This window comes from Callionymus lyra, chromosome 1 (assembly GCF_982586985.1).
Source record: "Callionymus lyra chromosome 1, fCalLyr1.hap1.1, whole genome shotgun sequence".
In the NCBI taxonomy this organism is placed as follows: domain Eukaryota; kingdom Metazoa; phylum Chordata; class Actinopteri; order Syngnathiformes; family Callionymidae; genus Callionymus; species Callionymus lyra.
Window position 1 is genome coordinate 1827785 of NC_141818.1, and position 15534 is coordinate 1843318.

Genomic DNA, 15534 nt, shown 5'->3' on the forward strand with positions numbered 1-15534 from the left:
GTGGATGACGATGATGGCGATGATGATGATGAAGATGATGATGATGATGAGGAGGAGGAAGTGATTGTTTCCACCAGTGATATAATGACGGAGAATAACAAGATAATTAGACGCAGAACAAAACATCTCGAACCACCTGCTGAGTTCAGTCCCATCATGTTCCTCCATGAGAATTGCAGAGTCGACGAGAGATTTAAACCTGCAGCGCAGGATCCAGCAGAGGTTCTCTCTAGAAGATTTGTGGCGTTCATCTCTCGTGTTATTAAAACTAAACACTGGAGCGTCAGTTCAGCAAAGTTGTGCAGAAAATAGTGAAATTTAATAATTTCTATATTTAAAGGTTCAATTTATTTGATTAAATAATAGATTTCATTCATTTGTATATTGAAAGGTTGATTTTCTAACAAAATCATTTTATTTGATTACATTGCGACGTGCGGATGATCATGTGACCTCATAAAAGAATAGCATAGCTTACTATAGTATAGTATAGTAGTTTAGTGTAGTATAGTTAAGTTTAGTTTAGTATAGCAAAGCCTAGTACAGTATAGTATAGTATAGCCAAGCCTAGTATAGTATAGTAGTTTAATATAGTACAGTACAGTATATAGATATACCTGTATCTATAGTATAGTATAGTATAGTATATTATAATATAGCATAGTATAGTATAGTGTAGTATAGTATTGCAAACCCTAGTATAGTAAAGTGTAGTAAAGTTAAGTATTACAAAGCCTAGCATAGTATAGTATAGTATAGTATAGTAAAGCAAAGGCTAGTACAGTATAGTATAGAAGAGTATAGCAAAGCTTAGTATAGTATAGTATATTATAGCAAAGGCTAGTACAGTACAGCATAGAAGAGTATAGCAAAGCATAGTATAGTATAGTATAGTATAGTAAAGCAAAGGCTAGTACAGTATATTATAGAAAAGCATATCAAAGCCTAGTATAGTTGGTATAGTATAGTATAGCAAAGCCTAGTATAGTATAGTATAGTATAGCAAAGCCTAGTAAAGTACAGTACAGTACAGTACAGTACAGTACACTACAGCATAGCATATCATAGCACAGTATAGTATAGTATGTCAAATCATGTTAGATTCCAAAGCAACAGTTTGTATCGAACTTTGAAAAATATTTGAATTTTGAATATTTAAATCCAATCAATAAAAAAAGACAAATTCAACCTTTAAATAGAGATTATTGAATGTAATTATTCAAAAATAATAAAATTCTTAAAATTAAGATTATTTACATTTAAAAATTAAAGTTTTGAAATGTTTCGAAGTCAAACATTGAATATTCTTATAGCATAGATTATTTTTCTTTGATACATTAATAAGAATCAAATTCATTTTCAGATCAGCTCTGGTCGTGTGAAGCAGCGTGAAGTATGGAACCTCATACCTGCTGCAGCCTCGACGGGCGGCGCCGGATCGAAGCCGCCGTTAAGTTGTTTAATGAAAGTTGTCGGAGGAAGGATCCGGACGCGAGCTCGTAAATTCAAGACCCGAGAGAGAGACAGTGAACGTTTCATTCGTTTCATTCGTTTCATTCGTTTCATTCGTTTCATCCACTTCTTGTTGTCGCAGGAGGTTTTATTGACCCGACGTCAAGTCGCGAAACAAACGTCCAGGAAGTCAGAGACGCAAGGAAAATATTAATCTCTTGTTATTGTTATTGTCTTGTATTGTGACACAGTTTTATGGAGCAGATCCTTCATATCTTCACCAACATGTACTGTTACTGATATAAGACGCCTTCAAAATAAACAAAAGTCAAAAACCTTTGGATTATTAATAAAACACAAATAGTGAAACAAATACAATGTTTTTCTTCTTTCAGGTAAAGGTTTTTTTTACTGACATTTTCTTTTTTTTGAGCATTGAATTATTTTCTTTAAGACTTAATTTTAATAATTTCTATATTTAAAGGTTCAACTTATTTGATTAAATAATAGATTTTATTTATTTGTATATTGAAAGGTTGAATTTCTAACAAAATAATTGTATTTAATTACATTGCAAGTTTAGTTTAGTATTTGTATAGTTTAGTATAGCAAAGCCTAGTACAGTATAGAACAGTATAGTATGGTATAGTATAGCAAAGCCTAGTATAGTATAGTAGTTTAGTACAGTTCAATATAGTATATAGATAGATCTATAGTATAGTATAATATAGTAAAGTATACTATAGTATAGTATAGTCTTGTATTGCAAACCCTAGTTAAGTGTAGTAAAGTTGAGTATTACAAAGCCTAATATAGTATAGTATAGTATAGTATAGCAAAGGCTAGTACCGTACAGTATAGTATAGTATAGTATAGTATAGTATAGTATAGTAAGGCAAAGCCTAGTATAGTATAATATAGAAAAGAATAGTATAGTATAGTAAGGCAAAGCCTAGTATAGTATAGTATAGAAAAGACTAGTACAGTATAGTCTATGTTTTATGTTTAAGAAATAAAATACATCAAATGGAAAAATAGTGTTATTATGTTATAGTTGTCATTAAATATAGCAAAATACTACTGTTTTTGTATTGACTTCGAAAAGCTTGTTGTTTTGCTGGTTGGTAGGTTTTAGTGAGTGAAGGATGTTGCAGATGAAGAGACAGAAGCGACGGTTGATCCACTTCATACATCTGCACCGTTAACATGTCACAGGTTCACTGAGTGGGAGTGAAGAGGATTCTCTCAATGAACCTCTGAAAATTACAAACACTGTCTTGTTGTGTAGTATAGTGATGGGATAGTATATAGTGGGATACTATAGTAGTGGTACATAAACGTATAATAAAGTGTACCATAGTACAGTCCAATACAGTATACACATCATACGTCATCAATACGTCTGACACATCATAGTATAGTTTTAGTTTGTAGTATAGTCTGGTATAGTTTAGTTTATATTGTCATATTGTTGTATTTAGTGAAGTATAGTATAGCATAGCCTAATATTTCGTACACATTTCGATACATCACATTGTTGAATAATTGAGTGTAGTACAGTGTAGTGTAGCCTAGTATTGTATAGTATTATCTGGTACATCATACATTACCATATAGTAGTGAATTGTATAATCTAGAACTTTATATTGTAGTATATGTAGTCTATGTGGTAGTATATGTGAAGTATTGTATTGTGTAGCTTATTATAGCATAGTATTGTATAGCATCATATTGTAAAGCACTATGACTTACTAACTTACTTACGCCGTTATATCATACTATAGTATTGTGCAGTACAGTATAGTATAATAGGTCCTACTATAGTGATGTAAAGTACAAAGTGATCTAGTGTGTATTAAAGGAAGCCATTAGCGCAGTGATGCTAAATGTCGATCAACAACATCGGCAACAAGTCGAACCAGTCTGGTCCAATCAGAGTTGAGCGTCAAACTCACATGTGCTTCTATGAAAGTTGAAGAAGACGACGCTGACGTTTCACCTCATTCAACATCAGCGTAATTGAACCGTCTCCATGGCAACAAGCTGCCATTAATTCCAGGAGTCGAGTCTTTCACGATCGTTTCGCCGTCAGTGAGTCAGAGTCGCACTCGAGTTGGTTGAAGCTTCTCCCGAGCCGATCATCACAGCCGAGTTGTTCCCGCGCCAGAGTAGAGATGATGTCGTCTCAGGAGGTCAAAGATCAGACGGTTACCATTTTATTCTGTGTTTATTTCATTCATTACTCGTCTGGAAAGTTTTTGTTTTAGGACTTTTATCCTCCATTTTCATTTTCGTATTTATTGTCCCTCAAAAAGATTTAATTGTAGATCCAATATATTTGGATTAAATCATCAGATTTTTGAACGTTATATAAAATACAATAAAATCATAATTTTAAGAGCATTTTGTTGGATTTAATAATTTCATTTGTTTTTGCTTGACGGCCCCTGACAACAGCCCCTGTATAACAAGGGGCCCCTGAGGAGACGGAATTGTATAGTTCTCTAGTTAATATCAAAAGTATTTATTCTCAAATACTTTTACCTTCTCCATGTATTTGATGCATCTGCAGCTTCTGTGGCAATAAAGTCAAATATTCAAACAAAAATGCTTCAGTTTATTTAGTGAGAGATTGGAATTTTGGGATTAAACTTTAGTGTAGTATAGTATGTGATAGTATAGTACAGTTGAGTTAAGTATCTTCGTATAATATAGTAAAGTATCATATAGCGTAACATACTCTGGTTGATCGGAGTACACCATCGTATAGAACAGTATAGTCTAATATAGTCTAGTATCATCTGGTACATTATATTGTTGTACAGTTATGTTTAGTATAGTATAGTGTAGTGTAATATACTCTGTCTAATCACAGTATAGCATTTTATAGTACAGTATAGTCCAATATAGTCTAGTATAATCTGGTATGTTATAGTAAAGTATAGTATAGTATAGTGTAATATACTCTGGCTAATCACAGTATAGCTTCATATAGCACAGTATAGTAAAGTGGACTTCATAGTTAATCAACTTTAGAACTTCTTTGTTTTGTTTCTCCATCATGAAGTTTTATTCCTGACCAAGTATTTTTAAGAAGTAAATTCTAGAGTTGTGGTCGTTTCTCAATCTTGAAAACTGATCAAAAACTTTGGCTGTAAATTGGTTGTTTTTTTTTCTGATTATTTGTCGGAAAGAGCCGATTTAGTAAATTCATTTCAGTGTTTTTTACACTTGACGTGATACTTTTGCTAATGACAATCATATAAGTACTTTTACGAAATGTATTTGTTAACAAATTACAACAATATAAAAATGCAATTTACCTTTTACACGCACAAAAATAAGGATGATCTGTGTGACACTTGCTAATAAAATAAAATAAAACATGTGAAGTTTTTATTTTACTCGTTTTATTTATTGAAAATTATCCAAAATGTAAAAAAAATATTTATTTAACCATTTTTTGTTGTTTTTAGGGAATATTATTTTACTGTTTTCCTTCTTCATGAAAAAAAATCTGCGTTGTTCTTGAATTTTTGAATGAAAACCGTTGTCAAAATAAAGGTTTATATTATAAACAATGATTTGTCTACATTTGTCTTTGTTTTTCCTCTATTTTTTGTTTGATCAAACGAAGGTTTATTTGTTTTGGGGCAAAAAATAATTAATAAACAAATTAAAAAAAACAAGAGTGGATTCACGACTTTGCTCTGGCCCTCTGGCTCAGCTCTTTCTTTAATCACATCAAGCGTCAAGGCGTCACGAGCGACTTCTCGAAGTGAACCTGTTGCTTCACGATAGTGACGCTGAGTAAACATCCTCGTCGTCGCTGAGGTTCGAGAGACGCTTCACACACGACAGGTTCGCTCAGAGGCAGGTTGAGAACGAGGAACAGACTCTCGTGAATGAGATTCATTTTAAAAAAGCGAGGGATGAAGAAGAAACGAGTGACAACGATTTCTGATTCTGAACACGAGGTTTAAACGAGGCTTCGTTCGTTTCTCCTCCTTCATGTTTAATTCAAGGCTTGTTTTCTCATTAAAGATTCACATGATGTTCATCTGGGAAAAAACATCTTTAAAGATCTTGTACATTTTTTTTTTTTAAAAAGAGCTGAGCTAGAAGACGTCGTATCCATCACCAGATCGCAGACATTTTCAAAGAGAATGAATTAATAACCAATATTTATCACTTTATGTCGTTATTTTATAGTATTCGTCGAGCAGATGAATTCATGTGTAGCGCCTCGTAACGCTGCACTTAATTCAAGACATAATCCACATATTTAAATCAAAATATTTCCACTGTCAATAAATTAAATCCTCAATTTGATTTAAGGATTACATTAGATTAGACTTTATTAAACCCTCCGGAGAGTCTCCTTCGGGAAATTACATTTCCAGTTCACAGCAGACGCTAGAAGGTACAGAAGTTTCAGAAACGCAGGAACAATGAACAAAGTTCAAATGAAAAGAAAAAAATTCAAAAAGATAACAAAGATCAAATAAAAAGAACACAGCGCAAAAGATAGCAAAAAGCAAATAAAAACAACAAATTGCAAAAAATAATAAAGCGCAAAAAAAAGAACAAAGTGCAAAAAGAAAAGTGTTTGAATTAATAAAAGTGCAAATAAAAATGAGAAAGATCAAATAAAATGAACAAAGTGCAAAAAGATAGCAGAGTGCAAATAAAGAGAACAAACAGCAAAATATAATAAAGTGCAAATAGAAAGAACAAAGTGCAAAAATATTACAAAGAATAGGGATACAAATTAAACTTTTAGAAAGTATAGGTTTATTTCTGACAAATTCCAGCAATAATAACTTGAAGTAAGGCTAAACTAACAAGTGCAGCAGTCAGTTTTTTTTTATTTTCTTTACAACCGAAATATAATTTTTATTTAAATAGTTGATGTCAATCTTGTGTTACAGGTGGCCTTGAAAGGGTTGGAGTGACGTCACCTGCTGTCTGTGGTGTCACTTTTTTCTTTAAAAGTTATTTAAAATTTGCTTTTACTAAATTAACCTAGAACAAATATTAGATGTGGAACTCTCACCAGGGGGTGGCCTTTCATACGATTGGAAAATAATACAAGATTATTTATTTTTATTCTCCATTTATTCGTTTTAAAGAGAGAAAAATAATTAATATTTAATAATATTTTCTGTAACAACTATTAAATAAAATGTAGCCATCGTAAATTAAATTTAAATAAGCAGTTTTATAGTGTAATATTGCATTTTAAATACATTTGATTCAGAAATATTAGCAGTTTTTTTCTTCACAAAAAAATATATATTTTTATGACTTTTTCCATTTAACAAAAATCGACTGAAAGGTGTAAGTTCTGAGCTCATGACGTCATCCGCAGGCCTCCACCGAACAGGTGGGATTCACTGGAAACCAAAAGTCTGGAGTCTCACCTGCTTCTCCAGCGCCTCCTTCCCGGTGGCGCACATCTTGGGCGCGGGCGCGCGCTCGCAGGTGCATCCTTCCAACAGGTAAATCCCGGCGGGTCGAGCGCTCTGCTCGCCCTCGAAGTAGAAGAGAACGTTCTGGTAGAGCGCGAAGAACTTGTCGTGCCAGCGGCTGTTCTCCGTGGTCTTCTTGCTCAGGAAGCCGCGCTTGGTTCCTTCTTTACGCGCCACCAGAGACAGGAAGAGCGCGTGGCCCTCGTTGTAGCGCACGCTCTTCTGCATGGTAAGGGATCACAGGGGAGGGGGGTCAGGGGGGGGTCTGTGGCGGGGACCGGGGTCTCGGGTCTTCAGCGGTGGTCCATGGAGGTCCTCTGGAGGAGGAGGAGGCTGCGCGTAAAGTTGCGCGGTGGCGCAGCCGTTAAAAGTTGCTCCTGCGCGGAGCAAGTCATCGTTCCTGGACCAGCAGTGCACGAGTCTCCGAGCAACAAGCGGAGGAGGAGCAGGAGGAGGAGGAGGAGGAGGAGGAGGAGGAGGAGGAGGAGGAGGAGGAGGAGGATCCTGAGAGTGGACAAACTGTGACAGTATCACTGGAGCAGATCAACTCTAATCCGCTTTGACTCTCTCTCTGGAGCGTTGATGCGCGCGGAGGTCGCTGGAGTTGGAGGAGGAGCGACAGAAAGAGAGAGAGAGAGAGAGAGAGAAAGAGAGAGAAGGAGAGAGAAAAGACAGAGAGAGAGAGAGAAAGAGAAAGAGAGAAGGAGAGAGAGAAAAGACACAGAGAGAGAGAGAGAGAAAGATGAAGAGAGAAAAAGAGAGAGATAGAGAGAGAAAGTAGGGATAGAGAAAGAGAGAGAGAGAGAGATAGAAAAGGGAGAGAGAGAAAAAGACAGATAGAGAGAGAAAGAGAGAGAGAGAAGGAGAAAGAGAGACAGACAGACAGAGAAAGAGAGACAGAGAAAAAGAGAGAGGTAAAGAGAGATAGATAGAATTAGAGGGATAAAGAGAAAGAAAGAGAGAGAGAGAGAGAGGGGAAGAGGGAGAGAGAGAGATAGAAAGAGAAAGAGAGGGAGATAGAAAGAGAAAGAGAGAGAAAGAGAAAGAGATAGAAACAGAAAGAGATAGAAAGAAAAATGGAGAGAGAGAGAGAAAGAGAGAGATAGATAGAAATCAAAAGCGAAAGAGAGAGAAAGAGAGATAGAGATAGAGAAAGAGAGAGAAAGAGAACGATAGAGAAATAGAGAGAAAGAGAAAGAGAGAGAAAAAGAGAGATAATGCTGCAGATCCCTCAGGGTCAGATGCGGTGACGGAGACTCAAAATAAAGAAGGGACCAGATGTCGTGGTTTAATGATGATATTAAAAGAAAAGAGCCACTGATCACTGCACTGTGACGTCACATCCTCACTTAAAAAAAAATAAAATAATAATAAACATTAATAATAAATGTGGTAAATCAAGAGTGTATCGAGCTGTAGAGTGAATTTACGTCCGGAGAGAGAAATTAAACTAAATTCAAATGAATATTTTAATAAGTTTACTCTAAGAAAGTTTGATGGGATAAATATTATCAAAGAGTGTTTTGATGTGTAACCATAGTTCTTGCAGGTAAAGGTTCAATAATGAGTCATAAAATAAATATATTTACATAGCTCCACAGCTAAGGGAAATGTTAAATCCCGGGATATCCTGGCGATGACTGAGGACGAGAGGATACAGTCGACTTCGGGAGCTTTTAAAGCTGATGTTTGGACATATTTTGGTTTGAAAACGAAAATGAAAGCAGTAACGATTTTGTCAAGTCATGTGGTCTGTAAATACTACAACACCAGAGTCAAGTACTCGACAATACTACAAATATATCCTTGTTACTACAGTATCGCCAAGCCTGTATCGTGATGTATTGTATCATCAGATTCTTGCTAATATGCACCTCTATGGTATACATGTACAGGAACAACAGTGTAGTAGTATGTGTATTTCCTATGCAACTATATGGATATCTGTTTAGTATATTTGCATATATATTATACTGTATTATGTTATATTGTGTAATATAGATAATATGAGAAAATATGTTATTTATTGCTATTAGAGCTTATATATTGATATTTTTATGGATATCTGTGTAGAAATATTTGGAAATTTGTTAAAACATTTTTAATAGTTACATACGTATTTATATTTTTTATTATTTATTTGTATCTACAAATAATGAAATATTCTATATATGTTCGAATATAAAATTAACTCATAAATCCAGGGTGTCATTAAATTATCTGATAATTTCTCAAATGAAATAAATAAAACCTGGGATTTTACTTTAAGTTCAACTAATGTGTTGATGAAAGTGTGTGTTCAATAGATGTGACTCTATTGTATCATCAGTGTGTGTTTGTACAAAACTCTCTTTTCATTTAAATATTGACATTAGAAAATGATCTTAAGCTCCGCCCACTGGAGATAACATCTTGTTTACTATAACCACGCCCACTCTGCTGTGATTGGTCAAGCATGTAGGTTTGCCACCACGCGTCATAATTCCCAGAAGTCTCCACCTCCAAGGGACTCGTTGTATAAACAAAGCGGGCGTGATTACAGCTGGCCGGAGGAGGAGTGAAGCCATTATGGACTCTCATAACCTCTCGTTCGCCCAGATTTCAGAGCAACTTTCTAAAGTAATAAGTTGAAAACAGGGTCATGATGAGAGACTTACTGCATCTCAGAGAGGAAGATTCAACGTTTACTACATGCAAGTCACGTTATAGAAATCATTCTTACATGCGATAAAGCAAAAAAAGGTTTCGATCATTATCCTCATTTCTCGTAACAATAAGAGCTGATTCAAAGTGGCAGCCAATGCATCTGCTCACATAATGATTGTCAATAATAAAGCCGACTTTTCTCAAGTTACATCTGCTGCACTGACGAGGTAAGTGGAGAAACTATTAAGTTATTAGCAGCACTCTTGTGCGCCAGCAGCCCATTTAGCATCTTAGCAACAACACTTTTCACACACTTATCACTACGACTCATTCAGATGGAACGCTGTTGTTGCTAGGATACCGGACAACGATTGCTAATGATTCTTTAAAAAGTGCTGAATGTAAATTTCAACAGTAGAAAAAAAAAACAGCTCAGGGTTGTTTATTCAGGCTGGTCGCACATATCGTAACATCGCAGCGCCCCCTCGATTTTTGGACGTCAACCTCTGCTACAAGAATCCCAGAGTGATGCTTCAAGAATCCCGGAGTAATGCTAGAAGAATATCAGAGTAATACTACAAGAATCCCGGAGTAATACTACAAGAATCCCGGAGTAATGTTACAAAAATACCGGAGTAATGCTACAAGAATCCAGGAGTAATGCTACAAGAATTCTGGAGTAATGCTGCAAGAATCCCAGAGTAAGGCTACGAGTACCCCATAGTAATGCTACAAGAATCCGGGAGTAATGCTACAAGAATCTCAGAGTAATACTACAAGAATCCCGGAGTAATGCTACAAAAATACTGGAGTTATGCTACAAGAATCCAGAAGTAATGCTACAAGAATGCTGCAGTAATGCTGCAAGAATCCCAGAGTAAGGCTACGAGTACCCCATAGTAATGCTACAAGAATCCCAGAGTAATGCTACAAGAATCCGGGAGTAATGCTACAAGAATCTCAGAGTAATACTACAAGAATCCCGGAGTAATGCTACAAAAATACCGGAGTTATGCTACAAGAATCCAGGAGTATTGCTACAAGAATCCCAGAGTAATGCTACAAAAATACCGGAGTTATGCTACAAGAATCCAGGAGTATTGCTACAAGAATCCCAGAGTAATGCTACAAGAATTCTGGAGTAATATTACAAGAACCCCGTAGTATTGCTACACGAATTCTGGAGTAATGCTACAAGAACCCTGTAGTAAGGCTACAAGAATCCCAGAGTAATACTTCAAGAATCCCGGAGTAATGCTAAAAGAATCCCAGAGTAATAGTACAAGAACCCCGTAGTAAGGCTACAAGAATCCTGGAGTAATGCTAAAAGAATATCAGAGTAATACTATAAGAATCCCAAAGTAATGCTACAAGAATACCGGAGTTATGCTACAAGAATCCCGGAGTATTGCTACAAGAATTCTGGAGTAATACTACAAGAACCCCGTAGTAAGGCTAAAAGAATCCTGGAGTAATGCTGCAAGAATCACAGATTAATGCAATAAGAACCCCGTAGTAAAGCAACAAGAATCCCAGAGTAATACTACAAGAACCCTGTAGTAAAGCTACAAGAATCCCGGAACAATAAATTAGAAATAATGGAAAATAGTTTATCAACATTTAAAAAGATAATTGAGCGCCCTCTAGTTGTTATATATATTATATTATATTTATAGCACAACTGCAATAGAAAGAAGGTATATTGGAGATAATGTTAAAAGAATGATTGAATAATAGTTAACGCTGAAATACCTATAGTGTGGCTTTTGTTATCAAGTTTTAAACTGTGTGACAAATGTGTCCACTAGTGGGCAGTGATGAGAAATGTTGCCCTGACAGGAAGTCGCTGTTGTCTGCAAAACAAGGCAGGAAGTAGATGAGAATTCTTCAATCATCGCTTTATTAAGAAGAAGTTCTTTAGAATGAAGGTGGCTCAGAGGGTTGACCAGGTTTAACCTTTTCGAAGAATGAGGCGACCTTGAGTCACTCACGCCTGAGGTTTAAAAGTAACTTTTGCTCGGAATATAAACACACACACACACACACACACACAAGTTGAATGTTCTACATCCCATTTCCAGAGCGATTTATTCAGCCGGCTCGTCCAGTTTCCTACACGATCATGATTTACTTTGAGCAGGTCCTGAGTGGGTCAACATCACCATCATCATCATCATCATCATCACAGTCAGGAGTTGATCTGCAGCCACTCGAGGAGAGACTTTCTGTCCGACACGTTCCAGACTTCAGACAACGTCTTCTTCCGCCTCCTGGAGAGAAGAGACGACAAAATGCTGCTTTAGCACAAAACACCGAAGACAGACGTTTGTTAAACTGCAGCAGCTCGACTCGTCAGCCTGGTGGTCGTGTCTGTTCGAGAGCTACGTCAACACAAACATTCATATAGGGAGGATTATGTGTGTGTGTGTGTGTGTGTGTGTGTGTGTGTGTGTGTGTGTGTGTGTGTGTGTGTGTGTGTGTGTGTGTGTGTGTGTTGACAGATATCTCATATGGTGAGGATTACATGGTAAGAACCTCGGCAGCTCCCGGCGGAGCGTCAGTAGCGGGAACAGGAAATGACACGTACAAATGAAAGGAGAGTGACAGGACGAGTGCAGGTGTCAGGAATAAATATTTGAAATGTATTTCGAAGAGTTTTGCATCACTTTAAGCCTCTTCCGATCCTTTAGCTTCACGGCGTTCATGTGCGACTCGGCTCACGGTCTTCTTGCCGAGAGGATACGGCAGCGAGTCTCTTGCGGGTGTCAGAGCTACGTTAGCTTAGCTAGCTTCATAACAGAACTAATGATGTCACACAAATCGTAAAAGTATTTCTTCGGTCTGTAAATCCTTAATCAAGTTGGGTCAACGTCAATGTTATCCAGTTGGCAGCAGCCTTGCGCTAATGGCTACATTCTAAACAGGACCTGGGAAAGCTGCGTGGTCTGACAAGTCCGCTGTAAGTGTAGAGGGAAAACAAAAATTTAAAAAAATCTATTTATCCATGTATAAAAATAGTGTTTTTCCACCTTATCATAATGTCTTATAGACCCACAAACCATCGACCACTGACACCTCAGTGAAGGTTTTGGAGGTGGGGGGGGGGGGTTCTCGTTCAGAAACTTTGAATAAATTTAAACCTCATGTTTTTCATGCTGAGGAATTGGAATTTCGTTAGATTTTGTTAGATGTAAGGTGTCAGAAAGTGGTCCCAGAAAGCCAATGAAATTTATACAATATTTTAACACATTCTTTAAGAAAGTGTAAGGCCCATAATCCCCTGTAGACTTTAAATCCCGTTTTTGGTTTATTGTAGTTTTTACCTTTTTATCTTTTTTCCCTAAACCTGATCAACTAGTTCCATTATGTTGTCATTACAGTTTATATTTGTGGATTTATTTACTAGTAAACAGATTTAATTGCTTAATATTTACAGAATTCAAGAAAGTATTTTCAAGAAATATTCATTAACAAAGACAAAATAGGAGCAAGTTGTGACCAAGATTTTGAAAAATAAGTTTTACTCATCCGTCAGTGAGTCTTTTACAGCTCAGTGAATTATCCGGTGATATTTATCAATTTTATTTAAAGTGTCAACTCAGGACAGAGTTTAAATAATATACAGTTTAAATAAACTTTACGAGGAAGAGGAACAAAAGGTAAAACTCAATCAACAATGAGTCAATCACGATGAGGGACAACGGTGAAGAAGACTTGCTTTCAATCCTTGTGTTGTCTCAGGGTCAAAGTGACCCGAAGACCTGAAAACAAAGGTGTTCGTGGTATCGTCTTTGGGTCAAGGTGAACGACCTCCCAGGCTCCCATGAATACATATGCAGTGGTGGAGGTCATTTGGTTTCGGGTCACTTTGACCCGGAGATAACAAAAGGGTTTAACAGGCAGAAACCTCGAGCACAACCGGACTTGGTGTTGACTGAACAGACGGGGAAAGGGAGGATTAGAGATTCATCTTTAGGACTCGGCAAACGTTGGAACACAAATGTTTACACTCCGTGAGTTCAACCCACCGCCTGGAGTTCACCGCCTCCTCCAGCTCGCGGGACTTGAGCGCCGCCACGCGAAGAACCGGTTCTGGGATGTCGGCCAGTAGAGCCACGTTGAGGCCGTAACTGCGAGCCGCCGCGCCTTCCGTCAGCTGGTAGAGGAACGTGATGAACTCGGGCTGAGCTTCTGCACAGAGACAGTGGTGGAGTTGAAGACAGAAGCTACGCTTCAGTGGATCACCTTCACTGACCGTCCGTCTCGAGCTCCGGCTCGTTGAGAAGGAACGCCATGTGGTAGTTGGTCACGTGATCGGGGAAGACCTGCTGCAGCTCGCACAGAGGAGGGTAGTGGGTCACGAACAGGGTCAGGGACTTCACCTGAGGACGGAGGAAGATCGTTGCCATCAGGATTCAACATCTCATCTGGGAAATACAAACAGAGTCTGAAAGCACTTTTGCAGTCGCCGCCAAACACAGACCAGATGCACCTGAAATAAAACATAAGCCAGATCTTACTTTTTTTTAATCAATCTTTGGTGGATGAATACAATAAAGTATTAGGGCCACACAAAAAATAGAAATATATTTTACTAGAATATTAAAGCTGTATAAAATACTTTATCACGAGATAAAAATCTGTAGGAAAATACAATACTACGAGATTAACGTCATAGGAAGATACATGACTACGGGATTTAAGTCGTAAAAAATACATTATTACAAGATTAACGTCATAGGAAAATACATTACTACGGGATTTAAGTCGAAGAAAAATACATTATTACGAGATTAACGTCATAGGAAAATACATTACTACGGGATTTAAGTCGTAGAAAAATACATTATTACGAGATTAAAGTCTGCCAAAATACTTTATTACGTGAATGAAGTTGTAGGAAATACTTTATCACAAGATTTAATTCATATAAAAACACTTTATTATGAGATTAAAGTTGTACAAAATTCTTTAGTACAAGATTCAAGTTGTAGGAAAATAATTTATTGCGAGATTAAAGTCATACAAAATGCTTTATTAAGAGATTAAAGTCGTAGAAAAATATTTTATTACGGGATTAAATTCGTACCAAATACTCCATCACAAGATAAAAATCTGTAGGAAAATACAATACTACGAGATTAACGTCATAGGAAAATATATTACTACGGAATTTAAGTCGTAGAAAAATACATTACTACGACATTAAAGTCTGCCAAAATACTTTATTACGAGAATAAAGTCGTAGGAAAATACTTTATCACAAGATTCAATTCGTAGAAAAATACTTGATTATGAGATTAAAGTTGTTCAAAATACTTTAGTACAAGATACAATTTGTAGCAAAGTTATTTATTGCGAGATTAAAGTCGTACAAAATACTTTATTAAGAGATTAAAGTCATGTATGACGTAACCGACTAAAACAGCTATATATAAGATAATAACTACACGTTTAATAAAAACAATACAATTCCGTCATCAGTACTAAACAGTCATCGGTGGACACCGGCGTCTCGTTCATACGTCGCCTCGTCCACGTTCTCTCAGACCAACACAAAGACTGCATCACTGTTCCGTGACTCTTCACGCTGCAGCTCATGAGTCAACATTTGTCCTCAGTCTGACTCAAATGTTACAAACACTATTAAATATTTCTGAACACAAACAATCGAGAAGGCGTTCACGCTTCTGCTGCAGTCGCCGGAGAACAAACTCCCGCAGGCGGCGAAGCGACATGAAGGCTCTTCTCACACATGCCCGAAGGCAACCTTGACATCACTTCTGAGGGTGAAAGATGAGGAACTGATGTGACAAAGAACTAAATGTCGGCGGTCAATAGTTTCAGAAAAGTTTCTTAAAGAGTCGCCAGGGACGAACGTCAATAAGCCACTAGACTTATGAACACTTCACACCAGGAACTCTTGAGAGAATGATGAGTAAACGTGAAATAAAAGCTGACGCTC

At 36.9% G+C, this 15534-nt stretch overlaps 2 protein-coding genes across 7 annotated transcripts in view; both read right to left on the reverse strand.

Annotated features, from left to right (window-relative positions):
- The window catches only part of LOC148087365 (ras-specific guanine nucleotide-releasing factor 2), a 54749-nt gene extending 47371 nt beyond the window's left edge, over positions 1–7378 (reverse strand). For 2 of the 5 annotated variants that reach the window (XR_015710768.1, XM_087787680.1), the window contains exon 1: positions 6876–7367. Coding sequence is in view for 4 of the 5 variants with exons in the window: in XM_087787680.1 (XP_087643806.1) it covers positions 6876–7151 (276 nt within the window). In the remaining variant the exon portion in view is untranslated. Of the gene's footprint in view, positions 1–6875 lie in introns of all 5 variants that reach the window. The other 3 variants (XM_087787693.1, XM_087787702.1, XM_087787711.1) reach the window with 3 other exon arrangements.
- Positions 7379–11629: 4251 nt separating this feature from the next.
- The window catches only part of msh3 (mutS homolog 3 (E. coli)), a 51924-nt gene continuing 48019 nt past the window's right edge, over positions 11630–15534 (reverse strand). For both annotated transcript variants that reach the window (XM_087787494.1, XM_087787486.1), the window contains exons 22-24: positions 13825–13951; positions 13598–13760; positions 11630–11839 (exon numbers count right to left, since the gene is read on the reverse strand). In XM_087787494.1, the coding sequence (XP_087643620.1) occupies positions 11758–11839; positions 13598–13760; positions 13825–13951 (372 nt within the window). In that variant the 3' untranslated portion in view covers positions 11630–11757. The remainder of the gene's footprint in view (positions 11840–13597; positions 13761–13824; positions 13952–15534) is intronic.